At 44.3% G+C, this 23,346-nt stretch overlaps 1 protein-coding gene across 9 annotated transcripts in view; it reads left to right on the top strand.

Annotated features, from left to right (window-relative positions):
• Positions 1-4,853: 4,853 nt before the first annotated feature.
• The window catches only part of COQ8A (coenzyme Q8A), a 47,607-nt gene continuing 29,114 nt past the window's right edge, over positions 4,854-23,346 (top strand). Inside the window, exons 1-4 of one of the 9 annotated variants that reach the window (XM_068940130.1) lie at positions 4,854-4,994; positions 17,360-17,554; positions 19,950-20,360; positions 21,691-21,757. In XM_068940130.1, the coding sequence (XP_068796231.1) occupies positions 17,378-17,554; positions 19,950-20,360; positions 21,691-21,757 (655 nt within the window). In that variant the 5' untranslated portion in view covers positions 4,854-4,994; positions 17,360-17,377. Of the gene's footprint in view, positions 5,010-5,282; positions 5,640-17,359; positions 17,555-19,949; positions 20,361-21,690; positions 21,758-23,346 lie in introns of those variants that run through there. The other 8 variants (XM_068940129.1, XM_068940133.1, XM_068940131.1 and 5 more) reach the window with 8 other exon arrangements.

Genomic DNA, 23,346 nt, shown 5'->3' with positions numbered 1-23,346 from the left:
TCTCATGCTTGCTCTGTAAATGCAGGTCTGCATTGCACAACTGTCCAAAGAATGCAATCATCTAACATAGAAATGACATGAGATTTAGACACTGAGTAAAACTTTTAATCTGCAAGAGTCTCATTCTGCTGTCACATCACACTGAAGGCACTAAGGTATCCACAGATGCCAAAGTTTATTTTTTTACATGGAAGTTTCCTAGGTGATTAAAGATCCACAAACACTGGTTTATTCTATCTGCACCTCTTGAAGGGGCTTAATCTGGCAAGTGTTTGCACATTTAGCAGATAGCACATTTAACAGATCAGCTCCTACACAACTCTGACAGCTGATTCAAAGCATGGATGAAGCAAGCGTCACTGCTGTTTTATCTACTGTCTTTCGGTGGAGGGCACAAAACCAGAACGGGGCAGCCTGGGCTAATCCCCACAGGATTCTCATCCACATCTCTGGCCTCTGGAGAAGGTACAGTTTGCATAAGGCCATACTGTAAATTTGTCTGGGATTTGGAAAGGATGGAGGAGTGCCCCATTCTCTTTTCCTCCTGCTGAGCTTTCCCACTGTGTAGAATATAATAATAATAATAATAGGGCTGGAGAGAGGAGAAGGTAAGAGCATGCGTAACAATTAGGGTCCCAGTGCGAGGGTGGAATGCTGTAGGTCTTCACTAGCAGATAGGGAACCTGAATTTGGATCCCCCGAAGCCCATGGGAATTGTTAATTACTAACCTGTTACATAAACTACTGTTAACCTTTGCAAAGGAAAGAATGACTCCCTCATCTATTTTTGTAGTAGAACACTCTTGTCTCTGCTTTCTCCAGGATTCAGGGGTATGAATCTCATGGCAGTTAGCACTAAACCAATCCCAAAGGCTGATGGGATTTTCTTTGTTACCATTCCCCCTCCCCCTCCCCCCCCAGCGTACAGGGAGATCTTGCATGGCTTCTGCCCTGGAACAGTTCTCCCAGTGCATTACATTCAGCATGCTTGCCTTTCTACTTCAGCGTTGGACACTGTTAGACAATCAACCTCCAAAAAGGTTAGCTTCTGGCTCCTGTTTTTGAGTCGTGGGTGCCCTGTTCCTACCCCCCCTCCTCCCCGACTAAATAAACAATAATGTAAACGGGTGTAAAGGAGCTGTTCTCAGCAGCTTCAGTCAAGCTTCTCAATCCCAACTCTTTGCATACCAAAGTGGGTGGAAGGAAAACAGACCTTCTTTCCTCTTTAGTTTAAACGTACAGAGAGCCAGCCTTGTCATCAAGTACCGGGGGTCTCGTAAGGATCCAGAAAGCTGGGAAATAAAAGATGTAATGCAAATGAAACAGCATGGGCAAGAATATCCAATGAGTTACTGCGTGGAAATAAAATGAACTAATCAGGCTGTCTTTAAAAGATGGGGAGAGCTTTACATGCTGCGCTTATTCTGCCTAAATCTCAAACTATGATAGTGTGTGCATGCAGAAATCCGTGGAGTTCTCTGTGCTCAGCACAGTGAGTAAGATGTATTTCACAATTAGTCCTGAGCTGACGTAAGCTAAGTGACGTTACGCAGAAACTTCGAACTGACATTCACAGAATCACAGAATCACAGAATCGTTTAGGTTGGAAGGGACCTCTGGAGATCATCTAGTCCAACCTCCCTGCTCAAGCAGGGTCACCTAGAGCATATTGCCCAGGATCACATCCAGACGGTTTTTGAATATCTCCAGCGAAGGAGACTCCACCACCTCTCTGGGCAACCTGTTCCAGTGCTCTGTCACCCTCACAGTGAAGAAGTTTTTTCTCAGGTTCAGATGGAACTTCCTGTGGTTCAGTTTCTGCCCATTGCCTCTTGTCCTGTTGCTGGGCACCACGGAGAAGAGGCTGGCCTCATCCTCTTGACACTCCCCCTTCAGATACTTGTACACGTTGATGAGATCCCCTCTCAATCTTCTCTTCTCCAGGCTGAACAGGCCCAGCTCTTGCAGTCTTTCTTCATAGGAGAGATGCTCCAGCCCTCTAATCATCTTGGTAGCCCTCCGCTGGACTCTCTCCAGGAGTGCCATGTCTCTCTTGTACTGGGGAGCCCAGAACTGGACACAGTACTCCAGGTGAGGCCTCACCAGGGCTGAATAGAGGGGCAGGATCACCTCCCTCGACCTGCTGGCAACACTCTGCCTAATGCACCCTAGGATCCCATTGGCCTTCTTGGCCACAAGGGCACACTGCTGGCTCATGTTTAACTTGTTGTCCACCAGCACTCCCAGGTCCTTCTCGGCAGAGCTACTTTCCAACAGGTCAGTCCCCAGCCTGTACTGGTGCATGGGATTATTCCTGCCTAGGTGCAGGACCTTGCACTTGCCTTTGTTGAACTTCATGAGGTTCCTCTCCGCCCACCTCTCCAGCCTGTCCAGGTCCCTCTGAATGGCAGCACAGTCTTCTGGTGTGTCAGCCACTCCCCCCAGTTTAGTATCATCAGCAAACTTGCTGAGGGTGCACTCTGTCCCTTCCTCCAGGTCATTGATGAATATATTGAACAAGACTGGGCCCAGGACTGACCCCTGGGGGACACCACTAGCCACAGGCCTCCAACTTGACTCTGCGCCATTCACCACAACCCTCTGAGCTCGGCCATCCAGCCAGTTCTCAAGCCACCTCACCGTCCACTCATCTAGCCCACACTTCCTGAGCTTACCTAGGAGGATGTGATGGGAGACAGTGTCAAAAGCCTTGCTGAAGTCCAGAAAGACAACATCCACTGCTCTGCCCTCATCTACCCAGCCAGTCATTCTGTCATAGAAGGCTATCAGATTGGTCAAGCATGATTTCCCTTTGGTGAATCCATGCTGAAATTCCATTCCAATTCAGTACAGCAGTAGGTTAAAGAAAATTATTCTATTCTATTCTAATTATTCTATGTCTATTAAAGAAAGACATCTCAAATATTTCTTTACAGGTGTGAGTAAAGATCACTCTTCTTTTAGAGAAAATAGCATGGAATTAACCACAAATAGAACATTTAATTTGTATGCAGAAATTTCTGGAGATGTCAGTGTTGAAATTAGGATGACTAGGCATATTAGACACAACTTTTCAAGGCTGGTTTCTTATTATAGTATAGCTGTGTTTTTGAATCTCTAACATATCCCGTCTGCGTCCAGTTCTAAAATGTGAAAGTGTCATATTTGGCCACTCCATTTCAGACATATTGTGTCTATGCACAGCCTGTATTTAGAGAAATAAAAAAGTAGAGCATATACCTTCCTCAGGGATTTTTTTTTAACCTTTTAAGGTTAAATCCAGCCACTCTAGTACTGACTGAGACGTGTTTCCAATCCAGATAACGGCTGAGTGATAGGTTTTGCTAAATATACTTGTAGGTGTCTGTTCACTTCCTAGCAGAAAACGTCCCATGGCTTAACTAGGAAGATGAGCATAGCTTGGGTGGGAAGTGTATCTTTTTATTTTTAGAAAAATATGAAGGAATAAATGTAACCTTTACACAATGTTTTATGTGTTCGTTAATACTCGCCAAATAACCTCTGGTGTCGGCATCTGGAGATAGGGATATTATTATCCCACTTTATGGATGAGGAAAATGTGGCACTACAAGATCAGCAGTAATATTCACCAACATGCTGTATAGAGTTAAACCCCATACACATTTGCAGCAGACCATTTATCCAGTTTCCTCCTTCACAAGTGCACGGCACCTGCAACTCTTGATACTCTGATATCAATATAGATAAGTATATACTTACGTATATACTTGATGCAAGTTGACATAAGTATATACTTGATAACTCTGATAATAAGTCCTTCAGGATGGATTTAAGTGCTCCAGTTCACGCTACTAGTTAGCTGAAAAGGCTGGGCAAAGCAAGCAATGACAGAGCTGAAATTAAACCTCAGCGTTGTTTGCTGGTCAGCGCTACAAGTTATTCTATGACAAGGAGGAGTTACAAACTCTGTTTGTTTTAAGGAAAAAAAAGGAACTATTTAATCCCTAAGCCTTGTCCAAGTACTCTTCTAAACTAATGCTGCCTTGCAGCAACGAAACCACAGAGAATGTATTATTTGTTATTTTTTTAAGAGAGGAAAGCTGCTGACAGAGCTGTGTGCTTACCAGACTGTCCAGAAAGGTACAGAGCTACTTGTTACTATTAGCTCCTTGCAGCATCTTTCAGACAGCGCGTTGCTGGAATCAACCTGGAAGAAACAAAAGAAATAAAGATTTACCTTTCCAACAGACACGCGGGCGCTGGGCTGTGATTTCCAACGCCCACGTGAACCGCGTCGCGCGTGGTTTTAACTCGGGGCTCAGAAAAAAAAAAAGATCGCACCGGCACCGCGGAGGGCAGAGGTTTCCCGCGACAGGGCGCGCCACCAAACGGGGCTGCTCCTTCGCCTCAGCTGGCCCGCCGACCTGCGCGCAGGCACAGCTCCCGCGCTCCGCGCGAACTGCGTGTAGCGCAGGGGCTGGCCTGCCTGCTCGCGCCCACCGTCCGCGGCCTCGCAGGCGCGCCGGAGGCCGAGCGTGCCGCCCGCCCGTGCCCTTCCCCTCCTCCCCGTGCCGGCCGGCACGTCCGCCCCTCGCCCGGGCTAAGCACCGCGCCCCCCTCCCCCCCGTCAACGGCGACGCGACGCGAGGCGAACCCCCTCCCCCCACCGCGCGCGCCCAACGGCTGCCGCTGCCACCGCCACCGCCACCGCCGCACGGACCTCACGGGCCTCACGTCCCCCTGCAGCCGCCCCGCGCCCCGCCCACCCCTTCCTGCCATTGGCCGCGGCGCGCGGTGCACGGGCTCGGCACGCTGCGCGCTCCGCCGCGGCGGAGGGGGCGGGGCCGCGAAGGAGCCAATGGGAGGGGCGCGGGGGCGGGGCCCGAGGCCGGGCCTCGGCCAGGGGTGGCCGGGGCGGTAAACAAGCGTGCGGGCCCGAGCGGCGGGCACGGCACGGCCGGGTCGGGTCGGGGTAGGGTGACGCGAGGCGAGCGCTGTTGGCGCGAGGTGAGGTGAGGTGAGGTGAGGCTGCGGTGGGGCCGGCTCGGCGCGCAGGCCGCGGGAGCGGGGGGCTGCCCGGTGCGGTGCGGGCGGCGAGAAGAAGGAAGGGGCTGCGCGGGGCCCGGCCCGGTGCGGAGTCGGCGGTCGCCGCGCTGTGCTGGTGAAGCCGCCGTTGCCGGCCGTTGCGCGCCGCGTGCCCGGCGCGGGGAGGGCGGGGGAGACGTGTGAGGGGTCGGCGGGGCAATGGCGGCGGGCGGGAGCCGCGGGCAGGGCCTGGGGCACGGCCTCGCCCGCCGCCTGGCGCAGCTTCAGAGCCGCCGCTTCGGCGGGCGGGCAGCGAGCGCAGGGGCGGCCCGGCCCGGCCCCGCCTCGCCCCGGTTGTCGGTTAAACCGCCGCTCGGGAGCCGGGCGGGAACATCAGTGGGTTTAGAGCTGTCACGTTGGCCGATGGCAGCGATAAGAAGGAGCTCGCTGGGGCAGCGGGCCTTGTAAGCGTGCCCGGTTGCCCGGCGTTTGATGGCGGCGACCCCCGGCCCTGTGCGGCGCTTGGGTCTCCTTGCGCTTCCTACGACGCGTCAACTCCGTGCGCGTAACTGGTTTGTGGGAGGCCAGCTGCCTTCTGGCCTGTCCTGCGTGTGTCTCCTCTGCGCTGCTGGGTGAGTTGTGCGCTCTGCGATTTGATTCCCTTCAGAGAAGGGAATGGTGTCTCTCAGCTCACCCAGCAGGTGCTTAGGCTGTTTTAGGAAGATGAGTTTTTCCATGTTTTATGCAGTCAACCTAAGCGTGTTTAGGATGGTAAAGGGTGGCATCTGCTTTTCCACTCTGTAAGGTATGTGCCTTGCCCTGTCACCCCTGACGCTGCTGCAGAAAATGCAAAACCTTGTCTCGTGCTGTGTAAATGTGTGCTTTCAAGCCTGCTTTGGCCAAGAATCTTGCTTCTCTTTTTCTCTGGGAAGGTCCTATGATTGCGGTTAAAGATGGAAGTAAATCGGTTAAAGATGGAAGTAAATCGTATCTCTTGGGCTCTTTGACTTTGTTTATGGCTAAAACGAGAAAGAAAACATAAGACCCCCAGCTTTGATAATGTGACCGAGGAAATAATCTTACTTTTCACAGGCTAACAGACTCATAGGTTCTTCATAACAAAGTGATCAAGAGTAAACAGGCGGGTACTTTTAAACAAGCACTGAGCAAATTAATTATAAATAACTACAGATATGGGCACTTGGCTTATAAAATGTTCCATTCATAGTTACTGAATCATAACGTCTGCAGAACTCTGTTACTTAATAAGACTACTTCCGATCCCAACGTGATCGTATCGCTCCCAGCTCCAGCAAAACTTTCTCTGTGTTCCCTCTGCGTAATGAAAATCCAAACATTGCAGCCAGCTTTATGAAAAACAAACACAACAAAGTTAGAAGAGTACTGTTTACAGAAATGACACAAACTGCTTGAACACTAAACAAACCAAAGAAAAACATGGAAGGATGTTAAAGATTCTTCTGCATTCAGTAACATAAAGTATTAGTTTTTTTAAAAACACCCCCCCCCCAAAAAACCCAAAACAAGCATACCCCCAAAACTAAGAAACAAGCATACCCCCAAAACTAAGAATTTGCTTAAATATTTGAGCCTAACAACTTCTAAGCTTTATGCCCTGAGTTGCTTGTCTTTAAATTGGCAGTTGAGAAGTGACTTCTAGTTTTTAAATCACTTCATTCTGAGTGAGGTGTAGTCTTTGAGCATATGTAAAATACTTAGTGCTGGGTGCAGAAAGATGCTCCTGAAAGCCAACAGTAGCTCAATAAGGGACTTCTAATGGGGTTTAGAAACTACTCTGAGTTGTAAAAGCTGAAGCAGATGGGTGCCTGTCACTTAAACAGAAAATTGGTGGTCTTGAATTTCTCTAACATGTAATAAGTTCTTTATCCCCATTTCTTACATCAGCAGAAAGAACTGGCTAGCTGTGATTCATGTATTTACCAATCTGCTTGCCCTTGGGTCAGGCAGCTCTATTTTTGTATTTTGTACTTTTTCTTTAGTGTTAGTTAGCAATGACCTTTGTAACCTTGAAAAGGATATGCTTATGATAAACTGTTGTATGTTGTCCAGTCTTAATTTGAAGGAAAAAAAGTAGGTGACCTGCAGTGCTTCGATAGTGTCTCCCTTTTAAAAATAAGGTGGTGTGATAAGTAGAAGTAAAGGTCAGAAGATGTGGAGAATTCCTTTACGTGTTTACCATTTGAGCGTTGGTCACCTTGTTTCATTGCTGTCAAGGAGAATTCCATGCCGTGCAATGCAGCTCTAGTTGGTTCACTTGTGATATTTAGAGCCGGTTAATAATAGCTCATATTGAATCTATGCAGCAAGAACATAAATTTTCTTGGCTTCCAGCCCTCTAGCCCTTTTATAGGGAGGTGGTGGTCTGTTTTTCCCCCTCCCCTTTTTTCCTCCAGGTTATATTAATTTTCTAGAAAGTGAGAGAGAAAAGAGGGACAATAGCTCAATTCCTGCTTTCTGATTTCCCTAACGTTAAACTAGTTGATTGGTGACATGAAAACTTTTTTTTTTTTTTGGTAGGTGTAGATTGATTTGTTTTTCCTGAGTGTCTTTTCTTCATTTTATGTGTCAGAGTGCTTGATATAGCTTGTTTGGTTCAGCCGGCTTGCTAAATACATGTTGAAAATACATGTCTCGAGACTCAAACTTTATGCACGGATAAAATTGTTTCTCATATATACTGATGGACGAACCTTACTGCTTTGGTAAGGGGAAGCAAGTCCAAAGTGGCATTTAGGTATCGTATGGCTTGTGCCTGTGTACGCCTCCTGGCTTTTCTCAGTCTAAAACTGTTTAAGAAAAGGGTCTGGAAGAGGCTTTTCGGCTTATTGAGCTGTTTATTCTGACATGTAGCTTCTCTCTTAACTTGTTTCATGAAAGTACTTAAAATTCTACCTGTTCTGTGAGTGCATGCTTTTCCTTGGTAGCTGAAGAAGAAAGCAAGTTGGGCCAAAATGCCAGTTAAGGATAGAGCACAGGTAGTTTGAGAGGGTACAGGGGAATTCATTCAGTATCCGCTTTCCCACCCAGCAGTGAAATCTCATGTTATTGATACACACCCATCTTTAGATTCAAAGGTGCCCTCCACGTTTAAGTAGATGATGCCGCTTGTTTTTTCCTGAAGCTACAGTAGATGGCAAAGTTAAACCAATCTAAGCTGATGAGCAAAAGCAAGAAATAATAGGGTATGCAAGTCTTAGTCTTACCCTTTCTTACCACAGCTGTATGCGTTTTTTAAACGGGTTTTGTCAGTAAGTAGAGATGTGTAGAGCTAAATGAAAGATCTTAAATTCCCAGTTATTTGGTGTCTAAAGTGCTCTGTGCACTTCTTGGAACATAGGAAATAACACCGACTGCACTGGAAAACATTAGTTGTCCATTTTATGGAGTTGGCTTCTAGAAATGTTACAACTCTGCATGTCTGCCTATCCAGGCATGGAAATACATAGAGTAAAAACTGCTTTGTTCTGGAAGTTGCTTGAAGGCTATATTTTCCTTATAGGTTTTCTATATAAAGACATCAAATAGGATGATCTGCTAGTGGTATGGTTAGTCCCTGAGCTGTTTTGTGTTGGGCAGGTGATATCTTCCAGTTAAAAAAATTCTCTCACTGTATTGTGAGAATTTGCCTCTCAGTTTTTCCTGATTTTGTGTATTGATTAGATCTTTCTTTAGCCTTTATGGGTTTAGCCTAAATCTTTATTTACTGCTAGTCAGATTTTTTTTTTTTTTTTTAAACCTGTCACACACCTTGGTTTTCTGCCTGTGCTGAGGAAATGCTCTAAAAAAGGGCCTGACTTAGTATTGTGAAACTTTACAGCTCTTCTGCTGTCTGAACCTTGCCATTTGGGAGTATTAAATCCTTTTCTTAATGAACACTTTGACAACATCGAGCCAAGAGGTTAATCGGGACTGGGAAAGAGGTGGAAGGAAGAATGGTTGGATAGCAAGCTGCGAGTGAAATGAGTGCTTCTTTTAGAGAACTCTTCTAAAAACAGTAAGCATAGAATTAAGCATAGAGTTTTATGTAACTTAGCAAAGCTTTTTGGAATATGGTCATTCAGAAGTCACTATGGGAAGTCTGGGATTTCAAAAGGCACCTATTTATGTTGTGTAAAGGTTTGGTACATGTAGTTTGAAAAAGTAATGTTTAGATTCTGCATTATATAGAATATGTCTTTACAGAACCTATACAGAGAGAACATAAATAAACATAGACTTTTAGATTCTGTGTTAGGTATGATAGCTTGCAGATTAGATCTAGTTGTAGGTTGTGGGGAAAAAGAAGAAGAGTGAGCTTTATAGCCTGGTGTTGAAGATACTCACTCCTCTGTATGATAAGTAGGAACTGAAGCGAAGACTTGTCTGAGGATTGTGACAGAGCTGGAATATAGGAACTGTAGACTCTGATAGACCATGCTCTCTTAAGCACCACAACTACAGTTTTACAACCCACCTCGATCTGTGGCTTCCTGAAGTAGTCTTTTTTTGCCTGCTGGTATATCTTCTTGTTGCATCCTTTTTTGTACCCTGTTCTTACAGGGAGAAGTTTTAGCACAGCCAGAGCGGGAAAGCTCCCCTAGCTAGGTCACTGATATGTTGGGGAGGCTATGAATAGGCTTGTATGTGTTGTAAGTTACTAAATTTGAACTTAACCCTAGGTTCCAGGACAAACTTGAAAGTCGTGGCATCTCTATTAGACATGCACACCTCCAGGATCAATAGTGGGAGGCTGTGTGTATGACCTGCTGTTCACAGTGATAAAGGAAGGGTTATGCTCACCATGTGAGCGGAGAATGCACGTATTCCAGAGTGAGAAACACGCGTGGAGTACCGGTCACTCACTCTTCTGAGTAGTGACTCAAAACAAAACATGTATGGCTCTGCCTCTGCGTAGGAAAAGGATAATAAAGTACCTTCTTACACCTAAGGAAAGACAGATGAATAGGATGGTTACAACTCCAGGATGTGTTTAGTTTTCCAGAAGTTTATAATTAGAAGAGTTCTGACCCCAAACTTCCACTGACACAGCATTTAATCTTTTAGATACTTCTGTTCACAATATATGGTTAAGGTGGTCAGCAAACTGACCAACTCCTTGATTTGTTTTTGCTCTATAGAGATGGAGATCTAAAGGGCACTGAGATATAGGCTGTGTGCTATAAGGATTAATGTACTTGTAGAGCTGTGATTCTTCTATTCCCAGCTCTGTCGCTAACATGCTGTATAATCTTGGACGAATTAGTTACTCTCTTCCCTCTAAAATAAAGAAATTTGATATCGATCTCCTTTCTTTAGCTCTTTGAGATCCACTAGTGAAAAGTGATGCATGTTTAAATGCAAGAGGAAAAGCTCCTGTTTTCTCAGGAATCTTATCTTAAATCATGGTATATTTAAGTCTAAAAGAAACCTCGCTTGTTTGAGACACAGCAGTGTGATGCGGTTGTGATGCAGTGAAATGGCTTGTTCTAGGCACTGCTGCATGAATAAACTGAAAAAATAAGTTATTTTTTCCTTGTTCCCTTCTATTCCTCTTCCTTTTCAACTTTGTAACGTGAGATAATACAAAGATGGGTTTTAGGTGCTGTATGTAAGTGCAATTTCAGGTGGACGTATCTTTTCTAATTAGCGGTGTCCATTAAGGTAAGCATTCTAGCTAATGCTGTTTCTAATTCTGTGTAACTGGAACACAGTTAACTGTGAATGAGATGAATAGGCAGGTGGCCCAGAGTAGCCCTCAGTACGATCATTAGGGATGAACTATTTGTGAAATAGAATTATTTGTGAAATTAAATTACTGGTTCAGTTAGGTGGTAGCACAACAAAGCCCTTGACTTGTTGACTAGTGGAACTGCTAGTGAAAGATCTGCTGCTTTTGTCTGTACTACTTTAGTTCTGGGATAAACAGGGACTGTAAATACTTCTGGAAACTTGGTGTTGGTTGAAATGGGGAATGGAGGAAATAATCTCAATTTCAGTATCAAAGACTAGTGAAATAAAATGGGTCACTTCCTACATCCAGAAGCCCATCTTTCTGAAAGGAAAGGCAAAGAAACGTATTGCAGGTAGTGATTTGGTGTCTCCCACGCTGAGGAGCTATCCAGTTAAAGCTAAGCCAGCCTCCATGTAATAGAGCCAGGGAAAAGTGTGAAAATGGCCTAAATATATATATATATATATATATATATTTATTTTTGGCATAAAGAGTACATTTTAAAGGCCTGCAAATAAAGGAAATGGAACTTTTTGACCCCTCAATGGCAAATGCTCATTTCCCTGAAACAGAACTCATTCTTAAGATAAGTGAGTGAGCTGCAGCCTTAAACTCAAAACCGTTGCATCGGATCTACTTCAGAAACATGCCTGTGACAGAACTTATTAGGATTTTGTGTCAAGATGTATCAGTAGAGGAAGTGGCACGTAATGAAGGGGAGTGCAGGCTCTCACTAGGATCTTAATTGTGAGTGAATTATTTCTAGACCCGTGACCAGGGTAGAAAGAGGTTCTATTAATTCCAGACACGTGGGCTGTGACTCTGCTTTTGCATGTCCCCAGACAATGTCTGACCTAACCAGAAAGAAGTGGAGCCATCAGTCCAGAACATTCACTTTGCATTGATGCATCTGTGCCTAAAATAAAGCAGACTCTATGCTTGCTTTTTAAAATGTCCAAGCATTTATTTTTTTGACTTATGTGGTGTGCCAAGCCATTTATGGGGAAAACTGCTCATGCTGGTTTTGGAGCTAGCTTTCATTCGCCAAAAATGGCTGCTTAGGCCTTCTGATTTTTCGGGAGAAGAGGCATTTGTGTGCCAAGCAGCCCACTTCTATCAGTGCCTGTACCTCTGTTGAAATGAATAGAGTGTAAACAAGTGCCACATGCCTTTGGAAGTGGTTTCGGTTCTAAATGCCATTGGCGAACTTCTATTTGTGCAAGGATATTTCTAAAACTGCTTTCAGAGACGAGTTGAGTTTAAGGAGACTTGAGTCCTGCACCATGGTTTTGATCCAAATACAGGAGTACTTAGTTCTGTTGCAGGTCAGATCTTTAAGCAGATTACTTTTGGGGCATATGTTTGTGGGTGTTAAGCATGAGGGATAAGCAAAGTAGATCTTAAGTTTGAGTTGAAGGGTGATGGTCTCCTTTGGCAGTAGAAGGACTTCTTTCTGGTGTGGATAGCAAAACTGTTGATGCTAGAGAAGCGGTCACCTTGAGAGAGGCTGCTTCCTGATGCACAGAAAACTTCCCCCAAAACACATTTCTGTAGAATGAGAAGTCTCTCTGATACATTTCTTATATAAGTTTATATATGTATATAAATTTATACATATAAAATTGCTTGTGTGTGTATATATATTTATAAAGATTTTTGATCAAGTATCTGGTTAAAGCACATGGAGTCAGAAGCTGAGACGTGTGTGTGTGCCTACGTGCTAGCATCTGGGAAAGAAGGGGAATGAAAGGAGGAATGTATTTTTTTACATCCCTGTAAATGTAAGAATTCTGAATTTTATCTGTTACCTGTTGTGAGTTTTTGTTTGTTTGTTTCAGTGCTTGATCTTTGATATGCTTACAGAGTGTCTTGCTGAACTTGCTTGCTTAAACCTTCAGTCTAATAGTGTGGCATGTTGAAGAAAGGTGGAAATATGCTGCTGTTACTCACTAGGGGACAGTGGCTTTTGAGGCAGACAGTTTCTGCCCATAGAAGCATTCCAGGCAGCTGGCAATATTTTTTGATTTAGTTTTGTGTCATTACAATAGGGTTCAAAATCTGGTGTGATGTCAGGAGACAGGTTACCTACTGGTGTGGCGCACACCCCGCATCAGCCCCTCCATCTGCCGCGTGAATCTCATTGGGTCCGTGGATGATTTGGTTTTAGCTTCCTCAGTGACATGTTGCTCTACCCCTTACTGAGAAGTGTGGGATGCTTTCCATAGGTTCTTTCAACTATGAAAAGTTCACTAAGCAAATACTGTGACCCTGCCTATGCCTGGGAAATACTCATGGTTGATGCTTGTCAACCCTCTTCAAGCTACGTTGCCAGACATGCTGACAGCTTGTATGGACGTGACCAACTTGTCAGTACTCTGTATAGAAAATGTGCTAATCTCTGCCAGCACTAGCTGATGATTCCTCAGGAGACAGGTTAACTATAATACATCCTTTCTGGACTTGGACCAGTGCGGGCTGAAGCCACTCGTTAAATCAGTTTTTGGTATAGCTTGCTTACACTATATATTGAATTAGTAGTAGCGTGAATGGAACTTGCAGTAGAAACAATTCCTTTGCCTGCACTGGATGTTAGCATGCGTGTATCGTTGGGGTTATGGTGCCAGTCTTCTGCCTCAGAAGTGCATGTTTTCTGCATCTTTCAGTTTTTTTTGTCTCTTGTCCTTGCTTGTGCTCGTTGCACAAAGATAGTTCTACTGATTTTGTTCTTGTACTCTTTTCCCTTCTTGTGGGTCTAGCATGTTTTCTTTCACCCTTTGTGTGCGATAACCTCGTTAATCTCGGGTTCTTTTTCCTGGAAAGGACACGAAGCAATGTGTCCTGCTGAATGTGGGATCGGCAAAATTGGATATCCTGGGATTTTTTCCAGTGAGGAAAAGGCCTATGGTATAGTGGAGTTCACTTCTGATTGCACTTCCTACTTCTCATCTTCATAGTGTTTGATGATGGGTATAGATGTTAACTGAATAATTTCTTGCCACTGATGTCTATGGCCAAAGGATTAATAATTGCATCATAGTTATTTTCCTTTCCTCTGCTTTTTCCTGACTTGACTTTATTTAAACAGCAAGCACTTAGTATACAGAGGAGGAGGAATTGGAGGTGGCTTAAAGATACAGTTGTATCAAAGCTGGAGTATTACCTCACTTTTGAAAATATACTCCTCCTGAGCCTTTATGTTTTGGTTACTCTCCCTGGATGTGACCTATGAAGTTTTTACTGAACGATGCTTTGTTTTTAATTGCGTTCAGGCAGTGGTTTTAATTTGTCCTCTGTGAGCTGCTTGTGTATGGTCTTTGAAAGACCACTGAAAACAGCAGGTCAATAGGCTATAGGCTTGTATTTGCTGCACAGAGGCCTGTGTTTTTGCAGGAACACAATTTTAAGAATCCACAAATGAAAACACATTTGACAGAACTTTTGAGTGAGAGCATTAGCTCACTAGAGTGGGATCTGGGTCTTGCTCTGTGGCTCTTGTAGAATGCCAGAACACTCAGGTGTGAGATTCGCCACATATAGTCAAGCAAGAGCACCTTACGTCTGATTTACCTGTGTGTGGGTAAATCCCTTTGTACCCTTGATGTACTGACGTGTACAGGGGCCTTATTGTAGAGGGAAATCTGTCTGTCTCGCAAGGGACTTAACTTGCAGACTCTATTATGAAGTACATTTGGTGATTATTTCTGATGTAGTACTGCAAAAAGATGATACGTGGGGGGTGGTAATTAATTATTATAATGTCTGGGGCATGCCTTCCCCACTGCATTATAGAGAGGAGCTCACCTCTTTATTCAGTGAGTAAAGAGATGCTAGTTGGAATAGCCTTGTTGTCCTTTGGCAGTGCAACACAGGAACGAGTTTCTGATGCTTCTGAACTAAGAAAGCACGTGCATGATATGTAGGTGGTTATAACCATGGTGCTGGAGAAAGAGGATGATAGCATGGAAGTCCGTAGAGCATCAGAAATTTGGGCCCAGTGACATCTTTTTTAGCTAAAACCTGTAAAGGGGAATTGGTCCTCTTTACTCATTGATATATTTAGCAATGTGGGGTTGAGCACACATTGAGCAATGTGCGTTTTCCATTTGCGGTTGCATTAGTTTTTCTGTTGAACTTTATTTCAGAAGATTTATTGAAAATGCACGTTTACTGTATCATAACTCAATTCAAAATGAGCCCTTCAGCTCTCGTTTGACTGAAAGGAAAGACGGTTTGGGCATTGTTGGTTAAAAAGAATCCATGTCAAAAGTGAATTTTTTATGCATTGTCCTAGTGTACATTGTCTGTTGCATTACCTTTTGTTGCCCTTTGCGGGGGGGGGGGGGGAGGTGGTTCATGTTCAATCTTTTCTATGTTCGTAACACTTGATACTGTTTGAAAAATGAGCTTTTCAGTAGTGGCATCCTTTAAAAGGTCTCATTTCAGATAGATCAGTAATGTGCTGTTGGTTAACTATTTTTTCTATCTCTGAATTGCAGGCATCACCTGCAAATGCTTTGAGTGAGATCTATGTGGAAATCTTCAGTGTAAAGGTGTGGGGGGCGAGGGGGGAAACCATCTTGTTGGCAGAGTAAATCTCCTTACCTGGCAGACAGCATTCAAGTTTAAAAGTGCATCAGGCAACATTAAAACTAGTTCTGGTGATTAAACTCTGGAGGGATTCAGAAGTAACATTTGTTATGGGTCAGGAGCATATAGGTAGGTTTTCTAAAGATAACTACGGAACGATGACCTGGGTGGACTTGGTTTTGTTTTCTTATGGCTAACCCATTAAACTGAGATAAAGTTGCTAACGCTTGGCTCTCCTTCTAAAGACCATACTTAGAGTTACGTAATGTATAATACTTGCTTCCTGGCTACAGCAATTGTTCCTGATTTTGATCACTGATTAACAGATGTTGAACAAAGACTCTAGTAAGAGTAAGATTTAGCCATCGTTTACATAATAGTGTATTTCTGAAATTCAGCTGTAGTAATCCACGCTTCTTGCGTGACTGATGCAGTGCTCTTGTTTGCAAGACAGGCTTTGCATTTCCTGCAGTGGTAACTGGATCCAGTCACTTGTTGTTTCACTTGTTGTTTGCAGTACGGCGTAATGCTGTGTGCGCTGTTGACTCTGTATCACTTCAGTGTATTAACAGTTACAGTTGTATACGTGTGGGTGTTGGCAGAATATCTTCTAAAAATGAAATGGTGCCTGTGCACCTACTTAGGTTAAATATGTGGCTCTGATAGTGCTCTGGAGCTACTGCAGTCAGATTTTGTTTTTGTCCCGTGTCCTCCCCCTCCCCCCCCGCCCCCACCCCAGCTCACCATAGAGAGAATAGTCCACAGGTGAGGTTGAGCCTTAGGCAGCGTCTTGTGCCAACTCTGTGGCTCCATCTTCTTTGTCAGAAAACGTGGGAGTACGTGGGAGTGAGCCAGCACGGGAATTGTGACCCCTCAAACTGCTGAAAAGTACACTGGGTTTTATCCTTGTTGCACTTTAAAGATGTGGGAGCTGAAATAAATGGATAAAACCATCTCCCTGGCAAGACGGTTTTGGCAACCCAGTACAGTTTGTGTGCATCTGCTCTGTTTACTTCATATCTATGGGCCTTCCTTTCTGAGGGACTGTTCTGCTTGGAACAAGCCACTCCTGGTTTTCTTTTACTTGAAGCACAGCGATATAGGAGAGCTAGTGTCTAGAACCTGAGCGTAGTTCTAGGCTGTGCTAAAAGGGGTCAGCTGAACTTATTCAACTCAAAAACATTTTAGTCTGTAGCCTATAATGCCCAGTTTCTACTTGAAGACCCTGAAATTGCAGAAGCAGTTCTGAATCTGAGACAGGCTGCCTCTCAAGCAGGAAGTGATACTGAGTTTTGACTCTGCCCTACACGGTAGTGCAGCACTTTCCAAATGGGTTTGCAAGGTCATGGTAGAGAGGTGTTCAGAGCATACCAGGTTTCCAGTCGCAAGTGGCGGAGTGAGCTACAAACTGGGGGCTCAGTAGACTACCTTTGGAGGATAGACAAAGCTCACTTTTTGATGTGGGAGTGAAGAAATTGCGCTATGTAAAATGCACAGGCATGGCTCCAAGGTGGGAATGGGATGTGGCAGTTGTCAGCACGCTTCGTCCATGCTATCAGGCACTGAAAATATGCTTCAAGGCCTGATAATCAAAGGTCAAATGCTAATGCATTTAATCTTTTTAAAGATTGGGAGGGAATTAGGACTATTTTTGCAGCGTTATTGAGATCTACCTGTCTTTGCCTCTCCCTGGTCAATAGTAATTTGAGTATTTGTGTAAAGTCCTGGAATGCTGTCCAAACTAATGCACGGTCATAAGAGGAGTTCTCATTTTGCCTGGTAAGGTCAACTAGCTAGCTGTTGTTCAAGCTGGCCAGTGTGTTATCTGAACTGCAAACAAATTCCCATGGTGGCTGGTTGCCAAAGTGTTATGAGATTGTCTTGGGATATGCCATTGGCTCTCAGGTGACTTGAAACTAGTTAACTAGTTGCAAACTTTTGTTATTGCTGTGTTCCATGACTCTTTTTTTTTTTTTTTTTTTTTCCCCTGCTCCCCTCCTCCCCATCTTTCAGCACAGAAAGAGATCAGTCATGGCGGGTGATGCCATCATGGTTGTGAGAGGCTTGACAAAGCTCAGTAAAGCAGTCCTAGAAACCCAAGCAGGACAGCTTCGGCAGGTGCTCCTTGGGGGTGATGCGTTTACCGTTGCAAGGAGTCTGCAGGCCGCTGCTGAAGAACAATTTAGTTCTGCCTTGGGGAAAATGCAGGTAAGGAAACCTCATGTATACAGTATGGGAGGTCGGTCGGTCGGTCTGTCTGTCTCTCTCTTTTTTTTTTTTTTTTTTTTTTTAAACCTTTCCTGCAGATAACTTTTATTGCAAGAGTGGCTAGGAACTCTCATCGTGAGCTAGATCCTAGCTATGTGAAGTGCTAGGTAAATAATACAGATGTTGGAGGAAGCTGCAAATTCTCCAGGAGTTCTATAGGGTACAGTAGGTGTCTGGTGCTTGGACGTGAATAGGAGGGGGACATCTTGTAGAGTGTATCAGTTTCCATTACTGACTGTTTAAGGCATGCTGAAAGTGAAGTGTCTTTTGCTCACCTCATCTTGCCAGAGATCAAGGTCTCATTAAAATTGGCTAGTGACTTTGTTACTTACAGTCTCCTTCAAACTTCAATCACTGATTACCCCTCGTTTTACTGACGGGATGAACTTTTCTCGAGTGAATTGGCTTTAGCTTAGTGCTTCTTCCTTTCTTTATGGAGATGGTGCATGGGACCTTTTTCAGAAAGGCTCAGGGTCAGGTGTTTGCATGTTCATCACTTACAGTGGAGTCTGGTTTTTGAATGAGTAACCTAAGGAAAAGCCTCTTTTTTTCTTATTGTTATTTTTTTAAAAGACAGCTTCTGTTATCAGTTATGAACATCGAACGTGAGTATGGATAAGAGCTTCCCATCTGCTGTCTTGCCATCTCCTGAAAATCTGGGGCTTGTCTGAGAGAAAGAACTTCTCTAAATGAAGAACAGTCATCCTTTAGAAAGAGACTACAGGAGCACAAATAAAATTATGGCCTTAAAGCAGAAATTAATGGGTGAGGTTTTGAGGTTTATTTCGTGCAGTAAGTTTAGACTATGATGGCAGTATTCTTTGGCTTCAGCCCTCGCATCTGATCCTGTGTTACCCTGGTTCTATTTAAGCTTGTCGTTACTTTGACCTGAGAAACGCTGTAAGTGTATTTCTTAGTGCTTTGACCTGCCTTTGTCTTCCGTTTGCATCCACCGAGAGAGAGAATGTTTTCCTGTTTATATGTACGTTTCACTGCAAAAGAGAAAATCCATGCACGTATATCTGCAGAATACTCGCATTGCGTTCTGTAAATGAGTTGTATGAGAAGCTGCTGTCAAAGCAGGGCCTCTTAAGAAATCTGCAGTCTGGGCTACCAAGACTTCTCTGTTTTGAAGAGAGGAAAATTTTTATAGTAAGTGAATATATTTCTTGTCTCTTGATCTGTGGCAAGTCTTTGGCTGACATGCTTTTCAAGATGCAATTAGCGAGGCCGTCTTGCTTCCAGTTGTCGGTCAGTGTTGTGGCCATGGTCCCCATGTGCAGAGAGACTTCTCCCCACCCCATTCTGCAAGTAATTTTGATGTTCAGAATAGCATGAGACCTGCTGCATAACAGGAAGGGCTATGTTCTGCTTTTTTCCGCAAGGATGGGAAAAATGATTAGTACTTCGGAAAGAGCCTAAAATATGCTGCCTGCTTGCCTGACCACAGCAGGACTTAAAATCCTTTTGATTGGCTTTAATGGTCATCAGTACTTCCAGGGTTTTGTTGTTACTGAGACAAGTAATTGGAATATGTAGAGTAACAAATAAATCAGAGTTAGTGCTCTGCTGCTGGCTCTGGTATTTCCTGTGCCACAAAGTGATGGGAAATATCTGGGCTTGTGGGGCAGCTGTTGCAGGTCAGGACAGAACAGAAGACAGTCAGTTGATGCTTGTCTTGAGCGTTGCTGTGTTTGGCACTGTTATCCTTGCTTCTAGCACCTTTTTTTGTTTGTTTGTTTTGGATAACAACAAATCTTGCCATTGTTCACTGCTTGACTGATGAGATGTGTTTTGAAACTGGTAACGACATTGGCCATGGAGGACTGAGCTCGCTTGGTATATAAATAGGTATCTGGTTTAGCTTCAGGTAGTTCTGAGTTTAAAAGTGCTGATGTTGCATGATTGGGAGTAGTGTGGGAGGAGAGAACACACTAGGGGTAAGAACTGAACATTGAGAGTGAGGGCAGCTCTCTGATGAGGAGGGACAGCAAAAGCTATCTCATGCTCTTCTGTAGCTCCCATCACTTGTTATTTGTGGGCAATGTATTGCTTGTATCTCTAGAATTAGCGGCCCTTCCTGGCAGTGTCATGGAATGAGGTTGATGAATTTGTCCCATCGATGTGGTTGAAAGAGTGCCTATGGTCCCCGGTGTCCTTAGTGTCTCCCTTTTTCCTCTGTCCCTACTGTGGTCGTCTTTGGTGCCAGATTCTGTATAAATTGCTCATTGTAGAAACAGTACAGCCCAGCTGCATGCCCACCTTTGAGGAGCAAGGGTGGGTATGCACTGGACTTCAAGTTCTGTTCTTAAAGTACGCCTATTCTTGTTTGCAGGAACTAGGCAAACAGCAGGAGAACTTAACTGATCTCACTGATGATTTTGGGAAAGACTATGACTTCTCAGCACGAGAGCCGTCAAATACTTCAACGGACTTCTCTACTGCACCTGGCAAGCCCCACGAACACAGCGGCGAGGGCCCTGCTTATTCTTATGCTACCAATGGACCTTTTAGAAATGCTGGCGAGACTGGAGATTCAGGCTCGGGACAGAAGCCTTTCCCTACCAAAATGGATGCTAGGTTATTTGGAGGCTTTAGGGACCCTGGAAATCCTTTTGCTGCTGCCTTTGGACAAAACAGGGCTTTTCATCAAGACCATTCTTCAGTTGGTGGACTGACAGCTGAAGATATTGACAAAGCCAGACAGGCCAAAACAGGTTCAGAGCAGAAACCTTACAAACAGATGGTATGGTTTTGTTTGTTTGTTTTTTGTTTGTTTGTTTTTTAATAAGGATTCTTAGTACTATGCTTTCTGTGTTGGATTGTCCTTACCTTTTCCTGTGTTTCTCTTATGTCTTACGCTTTCACTATTCTCTTCTTGTGGGGGCGAAAGAGGGAAGTGTCAGTGCTGCTTAACTTGGATCTCTGTGTGTGTTCTATCAACAGTTTTTCAGGCTGTTCTCTCACACCTGCCCCCTCTACAGCAGGTATTCTGGTGTGAGAGGATGTTTCAAATGCGTGCATGGGGTTAGACTTCAGCTTTATACAAACGGGAGCTGTCCTTTCATTCCCTGAGCTGTGAGGGTTTGGTGTACTGTTACAATAATGACAGATCAGTGTTTCACGTCGGTTTTCAAGGCGAAGTTTTGGGCACGTGTGGACAGCTGTAGGCTACGAAGGTTTGAGGACTGTCTTAAAAGGTCTCTTTTGACCTACAAGGCCTGTCCCTTTTGGCCGGTAGTCTTACCGTGGCTGTGAAGAATGGACTGGGCCTAAACTTCTCTCAGTGAAGGCCTCTGCTTTCTAAGCTCTGTCTTGCGGTCTTTCTAGAGACGAAGGGCACGTTGTCCTGATCGTTAGTAGATCAGAGAGTAGCATAGCTCACAAATGTTGCTTCAGGGCATCATGCCCTTTTGTGAGACGGGGCCTCAGCAGAATGGCCTCTTTTTGTGCATGCTCTCATAGTGGACAGACGCAGTGGACAGTGGAAACTCTCATCATAGTGGAGAGATTTGTCATCTGCTCTGACTTTCTGCCTTTCTCCCCAAACCCAGTATCAGATGTTACTGCGGGTTCACAAGTTTGGGCTGTTGCCTCAATGAAACAGTATGCTTCTGTGGCTCCAGCTGTTGTGTGTGTGTGGGGGGGAGTATCTGCAGTATTGTCAACCTGATAACCTTCCACGAGTTGAAATTTCATGTGTGGAAGGGAGCTTAGGTTGACATTGTGCACCTTCAGAATACAAGGGCTGCTGAGGTGAAAGTAAAAATGGGGTTTCTAAACCTGGTTGTCAGCATTTCTAGCTCTCTCAGCCTCTTATTTGCTTGTCTGCTTAGTGTATGCTTCGGTTTATGGTATGTCTGTTCTGCGGTGCGTTGGCTTCAAAATCTCGCAACATGTATGGGGTGTTCAAGAAAGTGTTCTTGGTGTTCAAGAAAAACTTTCTGTAGTACAGAGTTGCTCGTTAAGTGTTTTAGAAGTTGCGCTCTTAATTTGCAGGTATCTGACCTTATGCCCAATTCATTTGTGGCTTTTTCTTTTTCTTTTCCTCTCTCCCTCCTCCCCTGTTGCTGCAGCTCAGTGAACGGGCCCGAGAGCGCAAAGTTCCTGTCACGCGGATTGGAAGGCTCGCCAACTTTGGAGGTGAGGTTGTGCACCTGCGCTTGCGAAGTCGCTGGACTTGCATATACTGATTAGTAGTTGGCTATGACCATGCTTCTGTTGAAGCATTAACTGATTCTGTTTTCTCTCTAAGCTTGCTAATAAGAAAGTGCTTTCCCACAAACAGCTGTCTTGGTTCAGAGCTTCCTTTGGTTATGGATCTTGGCTTTTACTCAGTGATGTTATACTTGTTCTTCTTTCTTCTCTCTTTTCTCTCTCTCTCTTTTTTTTTTTCTTTAAACCATGTCTAACAGCTGCTGTAGTAGTATGGTAAAGAAAAACATTTCCCACCCGAATAGACAAATTGACCTTTTGAATGCATTCAGCAATCTACTTGTTTTTAACAACCACCGTGGAGATGGCATGTATTTTCTTTCGTCCCTTTCTTGGGAGCACAGGCTGCTCAGATACCTGGAGCTTGACTTTCATACCTTTGCTCTGAAATGAAAAGAAGAGTTGCTCCTGATACAGGGTAGATGATTTGGGAGTGCGTGGTGGAACTGCACATCACCTTGGTAACAATACTGGACCCTGCTGTTTTAACGAGTGGGGGAGAGAGGGGTGCAGGTTGTTCTCCAGTCTGTAGAGATCTCCCAGTCCTGTATATGTGATTCCATTTTATTGAGGAAATTCTCCTTCTAGTCATCACAATGTGCAGTTGTCAGCACAGACACCTGGAGCAACTTGAGTCTTTTCTCAATGATTTTTCTCCAACGTCTCCAGGTTAGTTCTCCGAATAGTGTGTTCTTTTGGTATTGATTTGAGGGTGAAGAGGAGATAATGGACAAGGTTTGATATAGTTAGCTATTGCTTATAAATCATTTTCTCACAGGAAACAAAGCCTGAGATTGTAAGCTCTTTACGGCAAACTCTGGTTGAAACTTGTGTAAGTTATTCGCAGAATGGAACTTGTGTTGTAAAGCAGCTAAACATCTTCAGTAATATTAACAATTGGTGCTTATCTAATGTCTTATATCCCAAGACATCGAAGGACTTTACGTGTTCCTGAGAGAAAGGGAACTATCACAGCGTTGCAGGTGGAAAACACAATCACGGTGGAACTAGTTTTACTTAGCTGATCATTAGATGGCGTGGTCTCTAACTTGGTTTTTGTGACCGCAGTGTTTTGAGATAATTGCAGCCTAACTACACTGTGAGCGGTCTCTTGCAAGTATCACATTAGGGTCTTTTGTGGCTCTCGTGATTCTCTTCCTCAACACTTGACAGAAACACTCGCGCAGACTAGACGCTGTGGAATTCAGATCAACCATTATATAAAAAATAAAATCTTTGTATGTGTGTGTGTCTGTGTGTTTGTCAGAGTGTTTTGCACACTAGGAGGGGTTGGGGGCTGGGAAAGACTGTTTACAGTGCAGAAATAAATAGCAAGTGAGCTTTGTGATAAGGAAGAAGATTTTAATGCCTGTCAAATCTCTTTCACCTTGTGTTTCACTGCAGGCACTCTGTCGTCTTAGCATGCTTAATATTCTTTAAAGAGAACCAGGGACGTGATCTGCTTTTTGGAGTAATAAGGGCATCGTTTTCAAACTGATTTGGCTATTGTTCTTAAA

Source organism: Struthio camelus, chromosome 3 (assembly GCF_040807025.1).
Source record: "Struthio camelus isolate bStrCam1 chromosome 3, bStrCam1.hap1, whole genome shotgun sequence".
NCBI lineage: Eukaryota > Metazoa > Chordata > Aves > Struthioniformes > Struthionidae > Struthio > Struthio camelus.
The sequence above is the reverse complement of the archived record's forward strand: the minus strand, read 5'-3'. Positions and strand labels throughout refer to the sequence as shown.